A 22,737-nucleotide genomic window follows, 5' to 3' on the forward strand; every position below is an offset into this window, starting at 1 on the left:
TAAACTTCTTAACCAGACAGGACCCTCCAGCATCTACTGGCTCTCATCAATTGAAGTTTACTATTGTTGCAGTGTAGTTTTCGACAGATCAGAGAGAAATGGGGTTTGAAGTCCACTCGACAAAATCAAGGTCATTTTGGGACTAACGTGGTTTAATTTTATTTCAATAATTCGCTTGTGCGTAGGGGTCTTTAGCAGTGGGAGGAAACCGGAGAAAACCACGAGGTTGGACACGCCAGTTGTTCGACAGATCAGAACCAACCACAACAAATATCAAAAGGTTGATTGGAATGGGATATGTACATGTAATCACCAAATCATGATTTTCTATGAGAATGGTCCTTTAACGGTAAGGGTTTGATTAAGGCAAATTACATATCGTGGCATAGCAGGCTCAAAGGATTGGACAGAGCATAGCAGGCTCAAAGGATTGGATGTTAGCACTCGGGCAAATTTTCACCTGTACAATAAACAGACAACCGTCACAATGATTTACAACAATATGAAATACACATGGGTCTATAAAAACTTATTGCATTTTTTTTTTTTTTACATATTTTTATTTTCTTTTATACTAGAAATCTCTGGTATTTAGTCAAATAGACCTGAAATTAGAAAAAAAAATAGTTCATAAATTTAAACGAATACAGTCAAGAGGAGGGTTCAGATACTACATTGTGGTAGCTTTTCTAAAAAAAAAATAAATGGTGGTCAAATGAAAACAGAAATTAAAATTGATAATTCACTACCATATCAAAAGGAAATGAATTATAATAAGCCATTAGTTTCGGGTCATGTAAGGAAGGACAATTATTCACAACCTGCTTTCATTGGAATATTTTCTGACATTAAATTTTGAATAGCTGTGTCTGGAAGAATCCATTCCTTCAACTATTTCTATTTTCCACCTTTAACACAAGTAAAACTGTTTTTTTTTATTGTAAATTATAAACGTACCAAATCCCATGTCATCATCAGATTCTTCAGATTCTACTTTCTTTTCTTCTTTCTTGGCTTCTGAAACAATAAAGTACATAACATTATGATCACATAAGTCAATTTATAAATGAAATGTGTTTAACATCTTTCTGCACAGACCCCAAATAAAGATGAGCATGCATGTACATCATGTATCTCAACCCTGCACTAATGACTAGGGGAATACAAGACTGGAATATCCCAAGGAATTTTCTCAGCCAACACCAGGATCAAACCTTGGACCTACTGGTTGGCAAGCCCAACTTATCTGTAAATCTAATGCCATTGCTACCTCAGAAAGACTAATCTAAAGCACATTAAGATTCACATTCTTGGCAAATCATCATTGGTAACAACAGCTTCAGGGAGCAATTATTAATTTGATTCAACTGAATTTTTGATGTCTAATTTTATTAAACCTTTAACTACATGATTTTTGGAATGTAATTACATTTCCATTACTTTTGAAATATTCCATTACTCATTACATTCCATTATGACAGCCCTGCAAATTTGAACAGTCTAGCTTAATTAGAGAGTTATTGTGTCCCAAAGTCCCAACCAATCAGATTGAAGTCTCTACTTTGTCTAAGCAGAAAATACTAAGCATCTAACTTTGTTACTTAAGGTATTGATGTAATGAAACTATACACCCAGTTTTTGTCACTCTCACTTAATTAGAACTTAACCCTTCCTGAGCTAATCCCGACGATTGTCGGGATAATTTTATAGTCTGTCAGAGCGGCACTCGACGATAGTCGGGAAGTTTATTTAACTTGGTTTACTCCCCTGTAAAAGCATGGTTTTAACCTTAGATGGTGTATAACACGAGTTTTCATTACGAGGGGGTTTCCTCTATTGACGGAACAACCATCAATAGTCAGAACAGCCGAGGAATGGCGTCCTTCACAACAAAAAGACTTCGGCTGAATTTAGCCGTGAGTCCCTATGTCGATGACGTCACGCCTATATTGGATTCGGGTAGTGACTATACTATTAGTGGGGATTCTTCTTGTGATGAAAATTCAGATGTTTGTCACAAAGTAAAGACACAAAAAAGGGAGACTTCTCAGGAGGAAATTATTCGTCTGCTTTTATACAGTCGCGCACTTAGATCGCTACCAATATAGACGTAGACGATATGGTCAAATTGGTTACCATGGCAACCCTAATGTGAATATTTCGGTATATATTATTGTTATTTTCCAAATATTTAATTTATTTTTATTTTATTGTTAATAAAAACTTGTTACTGATGATTTTTATATGTGTGTTGCCTACCGCAAAATTGTCAATACTGCTCGTTTACATATAATTATTTTTAGAAAAAAACATTATCACAATTTAGTGACTTTTCCCAAAAAACCTATACTATTCTTACAAAAGAGATATCTATCATGTTAATAATCCATATAGCTTTATTCCTGACCATCTTGAATTTTTTAATGACAAGAAAATATCCAATATTTCATTTATGACAATAATATGGCAGCCATTTTGAATCACACTGGTAACCATAGTAACCATAAAATCTAAACTAAACATATGCAAAATCCCAAGTCATATATAATGGATATACATTTGCAATTTTACAGTTGTAGTCGCATTCATATTCAAGGTATGCATGGTTTTTCACAACAGGATCTAAAGCTTGATTTTTACTCAATATTTGCATAGCCCTCTATGGGTATGAAGTGGTTAGCTCAGGAAGGGTTAAGGTAAAGTGTCTTAAAGCATCAACCAATCAAATTGCTTATCTGTACACCCTAAGCAGAAAATGCTCATCTTCGAACTCCATCAAGGCATTTACCTAATAAACACCTACACCATGTTTGAACATTCTAGCTAAATTAGAAGAGTTATTGTGTCCCAAATAACAGACGCACAGACAGACATACAGATCCACTCTAATAGTCCCCTGCTTCCTTCGAAAGAAGGGGGACAATAAATATACCAACACCTAACAAACTGTTGCTGGCTATTGTTTTCATGAATGGTAATGAATTAAATGATAGAAAGTACATGTATGTCTTAATATCAATGGAATGAAGACAACCCAACCATCAAGTATATTGAATATAGTGATATAAAAAGATCCACTCTGCAGAGGATTGCACAGGGGGTTGATGTAGTAAAATATTCAGCTTTATTTTTAAACATAGTGAATTGAATGACAAGACGGAGTGTTGTTACCTCAGAAAGACTAATCTAAAGTACACATTAAGATTCACATCCTTGGCAAACATCATTGGTAACAACAATCAATCTAGATGCATTCTAAAATGTCCAAGTTACGAAATTAGGACTATACTGTGCAATTGGAGTCAGTTAATGACAGAAATAATCATAATCTATAGAACTGTGTCCCAAGTCATTGAAATAATGAAACATAAACCAGTCTTTGCTTAAATAATTACCTGCGGCAGGATCAGCTTCACCTGCAGCTGGAGCAGCAGCTGCTGGGGCAGAACCAGCGGCACTACCAATATTGGTGATCAATTCTTTTACGTTAACACCATCTAAAGCTTTACTGAACAAGGCTGTTAAAACAAAGGGTAAAATACCTTGTATATGTAAGATGGAAAAGTGAAACTGACAAAGGTGGTTTACCATAATCCATGCAGTGGAGACAGTAGATTACGTATTAGTCTACAATTCCCATAATGTTATCAACACAATACCCCACTCTTAGACAAATATTGCCATTTTCATGCTTATGATGAAAGATGGGGAGGGATTTTGAAGTATTTCCGGCTTTCCGCCTTTTCTACTTCAAATTTCAAACTGCTGCAGCATCTTTTCCAGAGGCAATTTATATGCAAGACCTCTTTCGTCTCATCCGAATAAATATACAACCTTCCATATCAATGACAACCCCCAAAAAGTGCAAAGACAGACTTGAGGTAACAGAACCAGGGCATTAGTGTTGAGTAGGGTCCCACATGTAATCTTACAAACAGCATCTCTGTTCCCAGTAGATTGTTACTGGAAGGGTGATCCAAATAGATATACTTGTCCCATTTCATCTTCCATCACCAGCATGGAAGAAATATGGATAACCACAGATTGATTTAAAGCAACCAATTTTAACATAAGCATATACATGTATCACGATTTAAACACAACTTACATGGCCAGTATGGTTCAACTGAAACACCAGCAGTTCTTAAAATGGTGTTAATTTTATCAGCCTGAAAAAATAATATATATCAATAACAATTCCTGTGAACGGTCTTAAAACAAAGCAGCTGAAAATCAGGTAAAAGAGGACCCAACTTTTAGTCAAAACGACAATGGATTAGTCACAACAGTGATAACAAAATCTCAAAAGGATTTAATATTTGTTATTTAATAGGAATCCAATGACGTATAGGCCCATTTAGATAAATTTTGACCAGACATTTGGTTGTTTAAGTTAACTTTCATTTTGATAATGTTTAGTTTGTTGACTGCACTTTTTGTAATCTGCAGATGTCAAATATTTGCGAAATTTTCAATTACTATCTTTGCAAATTATACTAAAACATATATTGGACCAATATTCCTTCTGAGATTCAACTTTCACTCTTTTGTTGTTAGCAAATAAACTATTAATTAGACATTTAATAACATGACAGAGCCATAATCAACTCTCGATGCCATCAAATGGGTTAGATTTTAAGCAGATTAGACCGGTTCAGCCACTTTAAAATGATTTACGTAAAAATGGTGAAGCAAGGCTTAGGTTCGAACGATCCGTACAGTGCTTGCAATCAGTTTCAAACATTCAAAGGCTTATTATTTTCGCTCAGAATAAAGTAATTTGAATGAAATTTTCAATATATTCATTTTGCATTTGGGTAAAACAAAGTATTTGTCCAGTTTCAATTTTTTGATGTTACAGTTTGGAAACGATATAGAGAATTTACAGTCCATTTCTTATATTCACCTTTTTCAATAATGATCTCTCTTAAAGACAACCAAATTTCAAGTCAATATACATGTGACACTTGTCACAAATACATGTACTGTGTTTTAGCTGATTATCTGTTTATGAACTATTATAGCAGGAACGGCCGGCTCTATATTTAAACCTTACATAATGTATCTTTAATATACATGTATATGGTACTGTCCCGTATATACAGGTTAATCGCCAACTAAGTTTAAAGTAACACACTATGACAACTGAAACTTAGGGTTAAATGTCCTACTTTCATTCACCCACTGGGCCAAGAGGATGGGCACTATGACAACTGTTTGGTGCCCAACACAGCCAAAATTCCTAGTGACTAGTCCCAAACTGATTTCTGGCTAGGCATCCAGTGAGAGAATAACCAGTAGTCAATGAGGTTATAAATAGCCATCATCCCATGTGAAATTTTCAACTCATCTATCGACTATTAAAGCCTTAGAAAAAAAATCTATAGTTAAAATTCTGAATAAAAATATTTAACCAATTCTTTGTTACAGCAGCTTTAGAAAATTACCTTCATTTTGGTTTTTTTTTCAAATTTGCTATATTATGAATTATACCATTAGAAGCAGCATCTTTTGGTTTAGTAAGCGCCGTTTTTTAGGAAATAAAAGCAATCTAGTAGTATTTTGCTTTTGTTTTTACAAGGTTCTCAACGTGAGTGTTTCTAAATTAGATTTATTGACCTAGCTTTCTGCAATGTTTCATAGAGAATCTTTGTTGAAAAAGTATCGGCCCTCACTCAATTACATAGCAAACATTCGTGTGTCAGTCTTTGTGAATGCCTGAACAATGTAAAGGAACATTTTAGTGAGAAAATAAGACCTTGCTTACCTCGCTAGAGTCGGTATACTGTTAAAAATATGCCACCGTCTGCTTAAAGGTTTGGCAGAAGCCATGAAATCTAAATATTGGGTAATGCACAAATCTACGGAAAATGCAAGATTGGAGACAGTCCGGCACATAAAACGTCATACATATGTGGATTGTGGGTTAGGGTAAAGGTTAGCGCGAGCCATGTTTACATCCCGAGACTTGCCCTAGTGACAATCGCATAGGACTTCATATGTGCTAAAATGCTGAGGACCGTCTCGGATCTATCGTTCTCCCAAATCTACATAACTCAGCCATATAAGACAAAACGAAATTTAGGTAAGCAGGTGAAACAAAATTGGATACAAAATGTTAAATACAACACAACTGTTTGTTTACTACTATTTTAGTATTTAGGGATTATAAAATAAATTTGAGATGGTAAGTTAAGACTTGTTATCAATTGTATATACCATTGTTTTGGTATAAATGCGGACATATTTGGAGATATTGATTTATGGTGGGGCACCCTAATAGGGTGAAAGAACATGATACTAGCAGTAGTTTCATTTTACTTTTACAAGGTTTTTAAAACAATTGTTGAGTTGCCTAACGTGCGTGATTCTAAATTCAATTCATTGTTCCAGCTTTGTCATGTTTCGTAAAAAAGTAGTCTTGATTGTCCTGGCCTATTAGGCCTAATCAAACGTAGAACGATCGGTCGACTGGTTAAGCGAGAATACTTTCAAAACAAGGGCACGTAAACTATTTTTTACTCACACGTGCTTGAATGTTATGGGCGACATTCGGAACCATCTTTCAGTGTATTATTTATGGATGATTAAAATGGTCATAGCTATTAACTTTAAGCACAGCATGACCCTTTATTAAGTGACTATAAATGTTTGAAACTGATTTAAAGTAGCTAAGTCTCTAACTCAATATCATCCAAAATCTTCAACATTGAAAACACGAATTATTTGTCAAATTAAATCAACATTCATGTTGTGATCTTACCGGAAAAAAGATGGGCTTTTGATATCCAATATTTAAGACAAAATAAACAATTTACAGTTGGTACACGAATCGTGTACCATAATGTGCTTCAGCCCCAGATATATCAAGATACTCGAGGGACGAGGCTAGACACATTGCACCAAATCAAACGGTGTATGTAGACTGGAATAACCAGACACTAGAAATTTGCACTCGCTTGAGACTGCTGGCTTATTTCGCCGAACATAACTGATTTGAAATTGGAGTAAAAACGGAAACCATTGAATGTAAATCAGTTTATATACATTCATATTACAGTATTATATGCGTTGCGACCCACTTTTGTCAATTTCTAGGTCCCAAATGTTAGCGATTTAGCTCCTTTAAGGCTTGGTGTATATATAGTTATTGTCGAGATATTTGGAGATATTGATTTATGGTGGGGCACCCTAACTGTCACTAACAAATTGGGTGTTGGATTGATAAAAAAAAAAACCATGTAAATCTATATTCCACGTGATCGACTGGCTACTTACGGTGATGGCAACGTTGTCGTCTGACAACAGAAGAGCTGCATAAACGCAAGCAAGTTCGTCTTGAGAAGCCATTTCTTTTTTAGTTTATTTAAGTGGTCGGATGTTGTGAAATAATAGTGTAAGTCGCCTGATTGGCCTTAGCTCTTACGAGAACAGAACACTTTCCACAGTAGCAATGGCGGAAAAGAACGATTGCTGGGTCGTGGTGCAAAACTTCCGGTTTTACGACAACAAAATTTTTGACATTATAACAGTATTTATCAAAATCAAACACAATGATTAAACACCAATGCTTTTTTCCACAGTGCTATATATGAATTAATGAAAAGCAAGTTTTCTAGAATATGATTAAAACTTTAACACAAAAAGAAAACCCGTTTACGACAATCTCAAACACTTTCAAAAACCAATATGTCGGCCTCCAGTGTTTACGTGTTGCTTCTCAGTTTATTCTCGTGTGTTGCCCTGTATTTAGCCGACGGTGAACATGGTGACCAAGTAAAATCGCTGAAAGCAGACACTTTTGAAGAAGCTGTCAGCTCTAAACGTTATTTCATTATGTTTTATGCACCCTGGTGGGTGATTTTATATCGTTGTCTGAAGTGTTTACTGAATAATAAGACCGTACCGGTCGGCCTAATTTATTGATGTTCAAGGAAATAATAGTGGCCCCGTTCGCTCGTTTCTGGAGTTTAACAAACGAACGAACAAACGGGACCACTATTATTTCCTTGAACATCAATAAATAAATTAGGCCGACCGGTACGCGAATTTACTTATCTCGACTCGACTTTGGTGGTTATTCCCAGCACTTTCACGTTCGATGATATTATCGAAACCATCTATAACTCAACAAGCGAATCAAATTATAACTGGAATGTTTCCATTGTATTTTAACACAAGAATACGGAAAATTTATATCAAAATATGGTTATTTCATTTTTTAAAAAGTTAAACAAAGAAGCCACTTGTTACCAAATTTTAGTTTGTTATTAAATTTATTTAATTAAATATTATCTGTGTTTTTATTCTAACCAATAATATAACTAGATTATTTATAATATTATTAAAAATGGTACACAACCCTCAGACTATATAGGTATTATGCCAGACCACTTTGTGTTTTGAAACCCACTTTGTGTTGTGTTTACCGCACTACCGCACATGATTGCCAGAGTGGTGGCAGGAGAAACAAGGAATCAATTCAACACGGCCTAATAATACTGTCCAAGAATAGAAACTCCCCTTCTCATGAATTCACTCCCCACCAAAACACACACCCTCCAACTCTACACCATTGTTTTTTTTCTATATACTGGTATTTGATTAATATAGAGCGAAGCTCTAAAGTGACGCGAAGAGCTCTTTTCGGGTAACACAGGTGCATAACCTAAACTGTCACAGACATTTGGTTAAAAAAAAAATCAGACCAGAACCGGATATGTAATATGTAACAGGCATTGCCTGAGTAGAGCGAAGCTGATTATTGTCAAATATAAAACCTTCATAATTAATTTTCTCAAGTGATACAAAAAATGTTAAATAATTTAGTTTTTCCAAATTGATTTTCATTTAGATCTAATTTGTATACATTAATTTTGTTTTTTAAAAAAGAACAAAAAAGTGTGAGAATTATTTTCATTGACGTCAAAATATGTGACGTCATTGATTAGACGCGTCATAGAAATAGTTCTATGAGGCGCGTAATCTCGCTTGGGCGAGATTTGGTAAGTTGACATGCGCATTGCCTGTTTTGCCCAGTGTATCCGGTTCCTGTCTGAATTTTTTTTTAATCAACAGTCTGTGGGTGACAATTTCAGTTACGCTCCTGTGTTAACGGAAAAGAGCTTTGCTCAACCACCGCGCTTCGCGCGATGCTGTAGAGCTTCGCTCTATATTATGTTGAGCGCAAATTTCACCTCACAGACAGATTACCCCCGCCCATGAATGAATCACTGCCTGATTTCCATTGACTAATCTGTGCGGGCAGAGTTAAGTCTGTGCAGGGTATTTAATGGATTACTGCGATGATAATGGATCACCGTGTTAAGTTTTATTCGTTTTAATGTATTTTGTGACAGTCAGTTTACTGGTAGGCCAACAGGTATGAGCAAGGCGATATGGAAAGAAAAGTATATTCGCACAGTTAATTACCTTAAAGGAAGAAGCAGTAGCAAGAATTCAGAAACACATACATTGCACTTTGATCAAATATTTAAAAATCTGTCAACATTGTGCATTGCCTGTTTGGACCAGTGTATTTGGTTCCTGTCTGAATTTTTTTTTTTAACCAACAGTCTATGATAGTTTTGGTTATGCTCCTGTTTTACCGGAAAAAAGCTTTGCTCAAGCACAGTGCTTTATAACATGTAATAATAATATGTAACAGGCATTGCCTGAGTAGAGCGAGTCAGATATAGAAAATCTTCATAATTAAGTTTCTCAAGTAATGCAAAAATTGATTTTAATTTAGATCTACATGTATATTAAATAGGCACGGGCTAGGAGTTTGCTCTCATTATTCTGTAACTACAATAGATAACAAGAGTTACGTCTCGTGTCTATCGACTTCGTTTGAGATAGTAAATCTCCAAAACTTGAATGAACACAACAAGTTTTTGTTTCTCTTGCCCGATTATTGTCAAATATAAAAACTTCTCAATTAAGCTTAGCAAGTGACGCAAAAAATATTAAATAATTTCATTTCATGTGAAATTTCAATTTTACTTTGATTTGAATTATATACGAGTATTGGATAAATCACCAATTCATTCTGCTAAAAACAAAGAAGAAGAAAACATGTGTGAGAACTATTTTCATTGACGTCATATATATGTGACATCATCATTGATTAATTTGGTAAGACGCCTAATCTTGCAAGATTTGATAAAGGAGAGATAACTCTGACTATGTTGACATGCGTATTGTTTTTTTTGCGCAGTGTATCCGGTAATTCTGTTCTGAATTATTTTTAAAGCCCACAGTCTATGGCAGTTTCAGTTACAATTATATGCTCCTGTGTTACTGGGAAAGAGCTCTGCAATACTTTAGAGCTTCACTTTGTATAAAATATAGGGTAGGGTGCCCCATCATAAATAAATATCTCCAAATGATTTGACAATTATACCACAATATTTATATATATTGTAATAAGCCGTAACTTAGTTTCTCACATTTATAGTTATGTACATTGTATTTAACATGTAAACAACAAGCAGCCATTACATAAAGGCATTTTTTAGTGCAAAATAGGTTACTTGCCCTTGTTTTGAAATTAGTCGCGCTAAACCAGGCAAGTTTGGCAACTCAACAATAGTTATGAGAACCTTATAGTACTAGTATTCTATTCTCGCCAAACCATCAAGCTTCAGAGATATTTATTATACTGAACCAAAGTACTAACTAATAAAGCTGCTGTAACAACCAAAGAGCTAAAGTTAACAATGTCTTTTTTACAGCTTTAATATATGATAGATGTGTAAAAAATTTCATGTGCGATGGCTATTTATAGGCATAGGCATACGAGCTGGGGGGGGCGGCCGCCCCCCCATTTTGGGCACCAAATGCTGGGAAAATTTGGGCACACAGTTGTATAAAAAAATGTTGTGTTCTTGAATGTGTCCAATTTAACAGCAAATTTATTATCATTATGTAACATACTAATTTTTTGGGCACCAACCACCACCGCCCCCCCCCCCAGTCAAAAATTTCCCCGTACGCCTATGTTTATAGGTTAATAGAACCTACCCCAGATTCGACTTATAGGATGTATAATTGTCAAATGTACATGTTTCTCTGAGCTGGCCAGCTGTGGCTACTCTCATGTATGACTGCTTGCTAGTAACTTCCAGTCTAAGTAGCTCTTGGCCATTGTATATGAAAATAGCCATATTTGTTGTCATTATACAGCATTTTGCTCAACTTTTCCACAGGAGTATGTGGTGGTGGGTCTTGTGCTGACACATTCATAGAGTTGCTCAGTATAAATTGTTTCAACCAAACTGACAAGGCTATCCAAGAATTCAGTTTTCTTAGTAGATATAATGTAATGTATAATATTCATTCAGAATAGCCATTTTCATTAAATTTAATATTCTGTCTATCTTCTTACCTTTGTGAATTCTCTTGTCATTCTTCCATTGTTTTATTGTAGGTGTGGTCATTGTAAGAGATTAGGACCAACATGGAATGAACTAGCTGAATTATATAATAATTTACAAGATAGTCCAGTTGTTATTGCAAAGGTAACTTACATTTAAATAGCTATTTCGGTAAAGATCTGTGTGATGTTATTAAGGACATGCATACCAAAATGACAGGTGTTGTGCACAAATTAACCAAACAGGATATGCTTACCTGATACCACTTATAATTTATATATGACAATCTTTTCATTTGTCTTGACATTCAGATTAATGTATTTGATATAATAATCAGGCAGGTGTTTTACAAAAATGGGCAGCGCCAAGTGCCCAACAAAAGCACAGAACAACACTAAAAATGAAACTTAAGGTCTATATTCATGGCATAAAGAAGAAAATTGATTTCTGAAGATGACTTACAGAGTTATAGCCCTTGAACATTAAGTTGAAAACTTTCTGATCCTAGCTGTTAAGTCATTCAAAATTTTGTGAGCTCTGTGACCACAGAAAACTGCTTGAGCGACTAATGTGCAGTAAGCTTATGCATTTTGATAAAACTGCTTTTTATTGTGTATGATCTTAAACTCTATATTTGCTTTTCAGTGTGGAATATTTAGCGTTTAAAGATGTTTAACTCCTAGTACTCTTTTTTCTTATCATAGGTTGATTGTACAGAAGAAACCCCATTATGTGCTCAACAAGATATCACTGGTTATCCTACATTAAAATATTTCTACGATAGTCCTACAGATTTTGTACGATACAAAGGCAACAGAGATTTATCTTCATTTAAATCTTTCTTAGAAGACCAACATAGGGTAAGTTACTGTCTTAGAGGGCCAACATAGGGTAAGTTACTATCTTAGAGGGCCAACATACATGTAGGGTAAGTTACTGTTTTAGAGGAACAACAATGGTTGAGTTGCTGTCTAATAGAGGTCCAGCATAGCATAAGTTACTTTCTTAGAGGATGAATATAGGGCAAGTTACTATCTTAGATTACCCACAGAGTGTATGTTACTCTCTTAGATTACCAACATACATGTATGGTAAATTACTTTTTAAGAAGACCAACATACATGTAAGGCACATTGAAAGACACAGTGACCAACACATCGTCAACAGCCTTAATTTTACATACCTTCAGCTGTACAACAAATTTGGCTAATGCTGTCAAGGTATCCCTGCTGCACTTTCTTAATATAGAATTCTTCACATATTAGTAAACACTTGTTGAATGTGACGAAAGCAAATTTAAAAATATTTCGATCAAAATCCTTTTGTACGACCGCATCAACTTTATGGAATTTTGTTCTCGAGCATGTTAGACTTCCTCTATCCTTATATGTTTTCAAGTATTGCTTAAAAACTTGGTTGTTCAAATACTGCAACTTGCTCATCATTGAGAGCAATATAAATGCACTTTGAGCAGCAGGCTTTTTTTAAAAAAAAAAAAAAGTGAAGAATGCACTATATAAATATCATTATCTATAGAATTTTATCAGTACATGTAGATGGTCTGACAACATGATTATGCAAAATAAATTTTATTGTTCCAAAACATCCTGTCAAACTTGTTTTCAAAATTTGTTTCACTTGGTTGACACATAATGATTTGTTTTAAAATGTAGGCAAATGAAGAAGAAGAAGATCCTCAGCCTCCGGAACCCAAAAAACAATTACAAATTTTGGAGAAAGACATGGACGAAGTGATCAAGTATGGTCATTACTTTGTTAAATTCTACGCTCCATGGTGTGGACATTGTCAGAAGTTAGCTCCAGTGTGGGACGATTTGGCTAGAACATTTGAATTCAACCCTGACGTTAATATTGCTAAGGTAGGCAATCATTTTTTTATTAGAAACTAGACATTTTCTGTTTCTCCAAATTAAGATTTTCAAAAACCATACAACTGTGTAGTGTGTACATTCATCAAACAAAACATTACAATTACAGGTACAATGGTGTTCTAAAAACTATACCTAAAATACAGTATTGTAGTGTGTAGATTTATTAATTGAAACACTAGAAGAAGAATGGGATTCTAAAAACTTAGTAATTTATCATTAGTATCTTTAAAGTAACAATGATAATAACTAGAACTGCGTAAAAGCAGTATTGACGTGTTTCGGTACGTGGGTAAACCACTAGAAACGTCAATGCTGATTGATTAATCAATGTCTGACATCATAGGGTGAAAGGCCACTCTTACAACCCCTGCCGTGACCTTCCAGTGCAACTAGTCAGATCTTCATGTAGTGTAGTCCATCGAAAGTTTAATAAAAACAAAAAATAGATCTGTATCTTAATCAGATTGAATCAAGATATCAGTTTTGGAAAAAGATGTTTTCAATAAAAATGGGAATTAAGATAAAATGAAGTATTAAATGTAATAATTTTGAATAAGGCATCTTTATTATAAAGAATCCTCTGTGTAAGGGGATGCAAATCGAGAGAAGAAAATAAAGAGGTGGATGGAGTTACAATGGGTGCATCAAAAATTTCATGTACTTCTTGCTGTCCTGTTTTGTAGTTTTAAAAAAAACAATGTCCAATCTACTTTTGGTAGCACTTCCCCATACAACGATGTGTCATTTGATTTTTTTGCTAAAATATCAAATATGTACTCAGACTGATTATTTAAAGGGGCATTATGGGAGATTTTATAAAGAGTTGACGGTTCCCGCTCTAATAGTTAAAAAAAAATAGATAATGTAAATAGAATATGTTGAAAATTTCAGTCAAATTGCTTCACTCTGAACCAAAATATTAGCATTTGAATTTTAGGCTAGCCTCGATCATCATTACTAAAGTCAATATGATAAAAAACAAAATGTATTCCAATACGCTAAATATCGCAGGCTAGCGATGGCATCGAGAGTTGATTATGGTCTGGATAAGTTAATTAATGTTTAATTAATAATTTAGATAGCATTTCAGGCCTAAAGAAAGACCTGAAATAGGCAGATATAGCTTTTACATAATGTATGTTCAACATTTAATTAAGAAAACTGGTTTGTTTGTATTATAGTTAGATTTCCATGTATATTATAATCTTTGTTTATATTATAGATCCGTCTTCATTATCCCAGTCAGAGCAGAATAGTAGGACGTTAAACCTCATTTCATTTATATTATAGATTGTCATGAATGTTGTATTTGTATATTATAGATAGATAGCAATGTATATTATGATATTTGTTTATATTATAGATAGATTGCCAGGAATATGGAACTGTTTGTGGCATGCATGATATTACTGGTTATCCCACTTTGATATATTATATAGATGGACAAAAGGTAGGCTAGTACCATGCATTTAGTATAAGCATATCCAAAAATATAAAGCTATGAGAATAGTATCCGGTCATGTGATTAGGACATCCTAGGAGGAGCTTCACAAGCTGCACATATATGTAGAAAGGTGACTTTCATAGATTTGTCACAGTCATTTATACAAAGCTTTAATTAGGTTTAATGAAACACCGGGTCAATATATAAGACTTTTGTAACAGGTGACTTGCTGTTAAAAAATGATGTATCACTACGCCCTTATGTAATCGGGTTCAGTAAAATTAAATCTTTGCCATAGATTGATATTTACTTATTTGTGCTCGTATGAAAGGGCTGGGTGATAAATAAATCTCTATTTATTAATTGTCAATTGCTTTCTCTTTCTGAAAAATACAAAGAACATCAAAAATGGTTTACCCGCTGCATAGCATGGACAGTATATAGTCATTGATACATTGTGCGCATTGAGGTGGATGTAAATGAACCCTTGACAGTTCAAATATGGCATAATCCGTCTTCATTATCTCAGTTAGTGCAGAAAAGTAGGATATTAAACCTTCATTTCATTTCCAAATTATGTGGATTGGTGTAATCTTATTGTCAAATTAATCAAATAGAAAGATTATAATTACTGTTTGTTGTGTTTAGGTAGAAACGTATAATGGTGGTAGAACCCATAAAGAATTAAAAGAGTTTGTAAGTCGTATGATATCAGACAAGAATGATGAAGATAAAGAGAGAACGGATGAAAAAATACCTGAAGAGATCGAACCAGAGGTAAGTACATCCATTATTTATCTCCATCACATTCTTCTTGTGTCTCGATGAGTGTCGAGTAGTCAAGATTTGTATATCATTAGGTCTGTTATCTATGCATGTCATGGGTTTGATCCCATGATTGTACAAAGAGTAAGGGGGGTGCTAACGTGTGAGTTTTAGATTATAAGACCTGTCATTAAGTCAAGTGGCGTGGTTTACACGATTCCCAGATAACGAGGATTGTAATTATTTGATTAAAAACCAGTCACAGATATATTATGTTTAAATTCTTTTTTTTATTGTAGTCAGAGATGATAGAATTAAGTGATGCAACATATGATGAAGTTATATCAGAAAAAACAGTTTTTGTTAAATTTTATGCCCCCTGGTAAGTACACATCAATAGAGTAGATATACATGCTACTGCTATTCAGATTCAAAACTACTATACATTTCTAAAAAATAATAATCAATGCCCATTTGAGTGATGTATAACAGTTGTAGGTTTAATAATCAAAATGCCACACTATTGACTACATGTAGTTTGATAAGCCTTCAAGCGAACCTTGTAGCTCAACACTGACATACTCTATGATTGTACAACCACCAGTCATTGGCACATACTAAACTTACGCTATCTGTCTAGAATTAGCTCCGCTTGAGAACATACACTAAGCTAGTTGACCAACATTTTAAATCCGAAATCAACGATTTTAGTCGAAAACACTAAGTATACTTCCACAGTTATTTATTCTGCTTCCATTTAATGTTATTTCAAATGTTTATTTAGTCCTTGTGTGTATGACATATGAAACAGAGTAGAACCGCTTGCAAAATAGTATACTAGGTTTTGGATATAGCGGCCATTCAGGGGATATAATTATTCTGGAAGTAGATAGTTCTCTGTGTGTAGAATGTCATTAGCATTGGTAATCATCAGATTCAGGCAACTAACTGATTCAGACTTGGACTAACACTTAATGCCATTGATAATATAAATAAAATAGTCCAACTGTTAGCCCCTTTTTGCCTACAGCACATTAATTGAAGTTTCACAAGGAGACAAAAACTTGCTTAGTTTAAGCTAGTTTTAATAAAACTCTTTCATTTAGGTCACAAATAAGACTATCAATTTCTTTGGATTTCATATGATTTGTTTTGTTGAATACTTGGATGATAATCAGTCCTTGTTGAAAATTGTTTAGCTATTTATTTTCTTGTTGATATTTTCTATAGGTGTGGGCATTGTAAAAGATTAGCACCAACATGGATAGAATTAGCTCAGGTATATTCTGGTCGAGATGATGTTATTATAGCAGATGTAGATTGTACAAGACATTCAGATATATGTAAAAATAATCAGGTAAGCCAGTGTCACTAATATTTAGTGTAAAATAATGTAAAATAAAAAAGGAAGCCACGGTGGCTCAGTGCATTAGATACTGGCTTACTAACCAGGAGATCCAGGCTTCGATTCAGGTGTTGGTGAAGAAAGTTTCCCTGAGATTATCCTGAGTTGTTTCCCCTTTATAGTTGGTATTGGAAATATGGCCACACAAAAAAGAATATTCTGGTTCTCAGATACCGTCATCAAAATCATCAGGGATGCAGGACAAAGGACAGGTGTCTAGTCATTCGGATGGGATGAAAAACTGAGGTCCCGTGTACATGTTGGCATGCATGTAATGGATCCCCTGGCAGTTGGAATTCGATATAAGAGTAGGCCGTAGTACCGCTGTCCGGGCAAAAATTCCCTCATAGTATGGCGTATGCCGGTTTTCATTAGCCCAGTTCAGTTCAGAGCAGAACAGTAGGATGTTAAACCCCATTTCATTTCATTATTTCGTCATCAAAATGGGCTGTATAACACATTTTTATTTAAAGAAAATAAAAAACAAAGTCAATAATTTCCGCTTGTTCATATTTCCTGTGATCAACGATTCTTGATAACAGGAAGTGAACACTAATCTCGGCTATCAAGTATGTAACAATGGGAAACACTATTGATAATCACAAACGGCTATGAATAATCAAATGTTAATTTATTATTCACAAAGATGGCGACAATTTTGCAGTCAATCTGTCATTTTTTTACAATCAAAGTGCCTTATCTCTCTCAAGAAATATGACTGTGAGAGAGATGACCGAAAATATTCTCTGTGGGGAGATTACTTTCGCTTACTTCGATTTAAATTGCCAGCAAAATCCATGCTTTAACAATGAGTCACCAAAATAAAAACCAACGGATTTGAAACATTTTCCAAGGAGTAAATGTAGATAGATAAGGACACAGAATTATTCGGCCGATATTTCAAATTCTTACTTATTTTTTTTTTTTCTTATTAAGAGTTGAATAAATATTGAATTTATAATAATTTTGTGTTTCTTAAAAATGACAAACTAGCTAGATTTTGACAAAATATAAACAAAATACAAAAAATGCCCTCCCAAATCAATTTTTTAAAAAGGATTGTCTGAGGACCAGAATGGGTTTTTTTTTGTGTGGCCTAAGACTATGTTGTTGCAGCAGTGCCCACATAGCACACTGTAAGGCCATGGCATATGCCCATCTTTATTAACACAGTTGGTGCAGAAAACCCCAGTTCATTTGATTCATAATGGTTTCATCTGTATTATTTAAAATATGCTTAGCTTGAAAAATAAGATGTTTTTATCAACAAATATATTTTCCCTGGTACCGGTAGTTGCTATATATTTTCCGATCAATGGTTATGTATTTCGGATCTCAAGTTTGAGGAAATCACTATATTTTATTTTGATACCTTTCAGATTAGAGGTTATCCAACATTAATATTATTCCGTAATGGAGTCAAAGTCCAAGAATACAGTGGATCTCGTACATTAGATAGTCTTCAATCATTCGTTGATTCTCATCTCCACGACAGGGATGAACTATAAAATAATATTAGTCATAATTGTTAGTAAAAAATTGTTTTAGCCACACCAATTTGATTTTTAATTCTGTGGAATCTTGGTGAACAGGCTTGAAAATTTGGAACAAACAGCTTTTGTCAAAAAAAGGTCAAAACTTCACATGAGAATAGTATAGTTTTATTAAAAAAAACAAATGGTAGCTATCTTGGCAAAATGTATCGGTACACAAATAGTGTATTCCAATAAAGTAAAAATCAAATTGGCTGTCATTATGTATTTACCAGTGTTGACTGACCAGTGATGAAACTGACTGGCTGATAAATGTTCCTATCGGTCTGTTTAGGTTATATTAAATTATTTAATCTTAAAGCACTCTATAAATACAGTTAAATTTGTAAGTTTTCAGTATAAATTGAGGTAATACTTAAAATAGTTGTATTGTCTTGAAGAATTTCCTAGGAAATCTGAGTCAAACAAAAGGCGAGATACATACATGTAGACTGACAAATATTTGAAGTTAAAGATGTAAGACCATATGAACAATATTTTGTGAACAAAAGCTTGAAAAGAGTAAAACTTTAAAAAGTAATTCCACAATTGAAATTAATATATTTGGCCCTCTCTTATTCTGAAAATTTGTAGCTTTGAAAAAAGTAAAAAACTGACGTCTTTGCCTTTGAATAAATATTTGTATTAAAATTATATTAAAATTAATTATATTAAAATTGTATTAAAATCAGTTATATTAAAATTATATTTCTTCAAGCATAATTGTGCCAGATACATGTATAGTGCATCAACCACTTTGTTGTATGCATTACTCAGATGTGAAATAGTTTTTATATGGTTTAAGACTTGTTAGGGAAACATATCTTACTCAATCACATAATATACTCTTAATGAATTATTCAATTCTCTAAACACTTGATTTATTAGCATTTGAATTATCTTCTATTCTGTTCATGTCTACACCCTTAAATATTTGTTTTATATAGTCAGCATACAGACCACTAAACGTATACTACTTTACATGATAAATATCTATGCTAGGTAAAAGTAAGTGAAATATTAGAAAAGGCACTATATTACAGTATTTATGAAAGTATTAATGATTGTGAAATTGTTTCAAACTACTATATATATATTTTTTTTGTGTCCATATGTGCTTAATATAGAAATGTAAAATCTTTTCAGTAAGATAGTGCATTCAAGTATGTTTGACTCTATTGGGATACTCAGTTGAACATCCTTGAATAGAATTCTCTCAATGCTTCAAAAGGTGTCAATCAAGTAAATTTCAAGCAACTATATACAATACTATACACCATTGCTACATCTCAATTCTGCTCACACTGCATCTGTTTCAGGACTGACAGAACTATGACAGGAGTCAATTCTTCCTCACTTGATTGCAGTACTGTCAGTTCAGAACACCTATGTATGTTATGGGCTTTCATTATGTAATTCCTAATTGTGTTCAAGGGCAGCCAGTTGTTATGGGCTTTCATTATAAAATTCTTTGTGTGTTCAAGAAAACACTTGGTTATGGGCTTTCATTGTGAAATTCTTAAGCCCATTTTCCATGTACGCTTTCATTATGTGCTTTCATTATGAAATTCTTTATGCTTTTAAGAACCACCAGTATTCTTTTTTTATAACTGGAATTAAAGAGACTATCCCGATTTGAACATAGTCTCAAAAATAAAAAGTGTGAGTACCAAATGTCAGCTCAAAATATTGAGTTGTTTGGACATGAACGTCAAAACTGCTTATCCGGAACCCTTTTAAGATTTCGGTTCAATCTTTTCGTTGGGTTACCTAATATCGATTCCCATTCCTTTAGAGATCTGGATAGTGAATCACCCATCTGATGCACTTGATAACGAAAGTTATATTACACCTACACATTTTTATAAAATAAAAGTCTGGTGTTATCCAGACACCGCATAATACAGCTTGGGACACCGGTCTCCATTTCCAGATGAAGACTGATGGGTTTAAGTTGTTTGAAAACATATCACATATTTTGAGTTAGTTGCTCAGCCCTAAGGTAAGGGATTTTAACACAAAATTAAGCAATTTTATTCTCCAAAATATTATCGGAATTGGCCCTTTAATGTTGAAATTAAAAAGAAAAGTGAAATATTCATAATAGCTATAGAAGTAAGGCTGTATACAGTCTGGTAGTATCTTTAATATTTGCACAATAAGATTATTGCACATTCTGTTATTAATTATACATTGTATTTAGAGTTGTTTAATATTAAAAAAGGTAACTTTGTCAACAAAATAAGTATATTTAGTTTTAGATCATATATCAGAAATCTTAATATGAATTGGTGTGATCAAGCTCAAATGCAATCTAGAACTATTATCTTTAGTGATCAGCAAGTATTTGGTATTCCTATAGTGGGAATACCCTTTTAAAGTGATGCTACACTATAAAAAATATCAGTAAAATTACAGGAAAAATATAAATCTGTGCCAGCCAAAATGATTGGCACCAGTGGAATTGTGCCTGGTAATTTTCAGTGACAAGCTGTTTACTTACAGGCTTGCTTAAAGTAATACATGTATATGAAAATGAAAAATATGTTTTAAAAGACTAAATATTTTTCTTAGAGTGAGTGTAGATGGTGATTGGAAAATAAGGGGATCCCTTCCAGATCCACCTTTATCAATAATTGTGTTAGTTTCTGAATGGATTTGTAAATGGTGATTTTTTTTCATTTTTTTTTTCATATTATAATTATAATAACTGTATATAATCATGTTTCGGATTATGAAATTTATTCATTTGCTTACATATCATCAACTATAACTGTGTTTAAAGGAGTTATTTCTATATTCTAATAAAAGGCAGAGAATGGTGACAGCTACTTGGATCACCTTTCAAACAAATTTTAGGTTCTACAACCCGTGTTACAAAATATATTAGTCAAATCATCAATACAACCAGATCTGTCAATATGGCCTCCCCAAGCTAAAAAATAGCGATGTTTTTAGTAAATCATCCATCTTGGAGCTTAACATCGGATTCTACTTAGGGTAATCAACCTTATTTATTTTAGGTGATAAAATTTAATGTTAGTTTTGTTTCTTCTCACTCCAAATGACAATTGCTAGTTCTGGATCTGTCAATGACACCACAAATGTAATATTTAATTTAGTGTTTGAACTGCATCGCCATTGACATTAGGGGGGTTGGATGGCTGAATGGTTAGCATGTGCACGCTGTATCATGAGGCCTGTCATTGAGTTAACTGGCGTGGTTTCGAATCCCTGGTTGTACGTGACAAGGAGTAGGGTCACCTGTCCAACCTCGTGGGTTTTCTCCGGTTTCCTCCCACTGCTAAAGACCCCTACGCGCAAGCGAATTATTGAAATAAAATAAAACCATGTGTTAGTCCCGAAATGACCTAGTTTGTGTCGAGTAGACGTTAAACCCCATTTCTCTCTCTCTCGCTTTCCATTGACATCACATGAGCAATATTTAGATTAGTGTTTGAACTGAGGTTAGAGTGTTTTTAATATTTGTCATGGTTGTCTATTGTTAGAATATAGACGTGCCATCTTCTTTAATATAGCATTACATTTATTGTACAGGGTTATGTACTTGTATTGCACTATTGTCTTTATGTTCATGTATATAATTTATAGCACCTTTTCTGTAATGTATAATTTATTTGTCCTGGGGTCCCTTAGCTGTTGTTTGTGTTTTACTCAACTCTATTTTCATTTGTCTAGAGCACAATAGAATCGGAAGATAATAATGATGAGGATGCCAAATGGTAGATATTTAATGTCATATATCATTATACTAATCTATATTTTTATTCATCTTTTATTCGGTGGGTTTGTTTTGCCCAATTGCCAAACACTGCCAAATGCCACAAATGTATCTTTTGATTGAGATAGAAGGTTGTGTTAAAAATCAGAAATCATTGGGCAAAATGAACCCACCATCTTTCATAGGAGGTGTTCAGTATACTGTTCATTATTTAAGTCTAAGATTACTTAGTGCACCCCTTTTATTCTTCTTCAGTGGATAATGTTCTATATTGTACAAATTCTTAATGTCATAATAAATATCTTGTTTTGTGTTCATATTATATTATAAACAGACTTACTCTTGTTATGTAGGGTGTGTTGGGTAGCCCAATTATCTAATGCATGGATTTGAGATCATATGGTCTGCCATTGATTCAAGTGGCGTGGTGTCTCCTACCTAACCTTGTAAGTTTTCTCTGGGTCCTCCGGTTTCCTCCCACTGCTAGCGAATTATTGAAATAAAATTGTACCATATGTTAATCTCAAAATGGTGTAGAATGGACGTTGAACCCGATTCTCTCTCTCATGTTGTCTCTTG

The 22,737-nt window shown here is 33.8% G+C and overlaps 2 protein-coding genes across 2 annotated transcripts; one reads left to right on the forward strand and one right to left on the reverse strand.

Annotated features, from left to right (window-relative positions):
• Positions 1-537: 537 nt before the first annotated feature.
• On the reverse strand, positions 538-7,477 carry LOC126809692 (60S acidic ribosomal protein P1). The gene is made up of 5 exons (XM_050534423.2): positions 7,279-7,477; positions 4,109-4,169; positions 3,396-3,518; positions 958-1,017; positions 538-605 (listed from the first exon to the last, which is right to left on the reverse strand). Exons 1-5 carry the CDS (start codon positions 7,348-7,350, stop codon positions 592-594), a joined length of 330 nt encoding a protein of 109 aa, XP_050390380.1. The 5' UTR covers positions 7,351-7,477; the 3' UTR covers positions 538-591.
• A 212-nt stretch (positions 7,478-7,689) lies between these two features.
• Positions 7,690-22,475, forward strand: LOC126825468 (thioredoxin domain-containing protein 5). The gene is made up of 9 exons (XM_050555143.2): positions 7,690-7,853; positions 11,432-11,522; positions 12,083-12,238; positions 13,052-13,258; positions 14,634-14,720; positions 15,363-15,491; positions 15,779-15,861; positions 16,710-16,836; positions 18,264-22,475. The coding sequence occupies exons 1-9, from the start codon at positions 7,690-7,692 to the stop codon at positions 18,390-18,392; spliced, it is 1,173 nt and encodes a 390-aa protein (XP_050411100.1). The 3' UTR covers positions 18,393-22,475.
• The last annotated feature ends 262 nt before the right edge of the window (positions 22,476-22,737 follow it).

The sequence above is a fragment of the Patella vulgata genome, chromosome 1 (genome assembly GCF_932274485.2).
Source record: "Patella vulgata chromosome 1, xgPatVulg1.2, whole genome shotgun sequence".
Lineage (NCBI taxonomy): Eukaryota > Metazoa > Mollusca > Gastropoda > Patellidae > Patella > Patella vulgata.

Bases quoted from the DNA above. Each gene is read 5' to 3' on its own strand.
- LOC126809692 (XM_050534423.2), bottom strand. From the start codon at position 7,350: ATGGCTTCTCAAGACGAACTTGCTTGCGTTTATGCAGCTCTTCTGTTG. The intron at 4,170-7,278 runs GTAAGTAGCCAG...TTATTTTTTCAG, and splicing joins ACGACAACGTTGCCATCACC to GCTGATAAAATTAACACCAT. The intron at 1,018-3,395 runs GTAATTATTTAA...TTATTGTTTCAG, and splicing joins TGAAGCTGATCCTGCCGCAG to AAGCCAAGAAAGAAGAAAAG.
- LOC126825468 (XM_050555143.2), top strand. From the start codon at position 7,690: ATGTCGGCCTCCAGTGTTTACGTGTTGCTTCTCAGTTTATTCTCGTGT. The intron at 12,239-13,051 runs GTAAGTTACTGT...TTTAAAATGTAG, and splicing joins TCTTAGAAGACCAACATAGG to GCAAATGAAGAAGAAGAAGA. The intron at 13,259-14,633 runs GTAGGCAATCAT...TTTATATTATAG, and splicing joins CTGACGTTAATATTGCTAAG to ATAGATTGCCAGGAATATGG.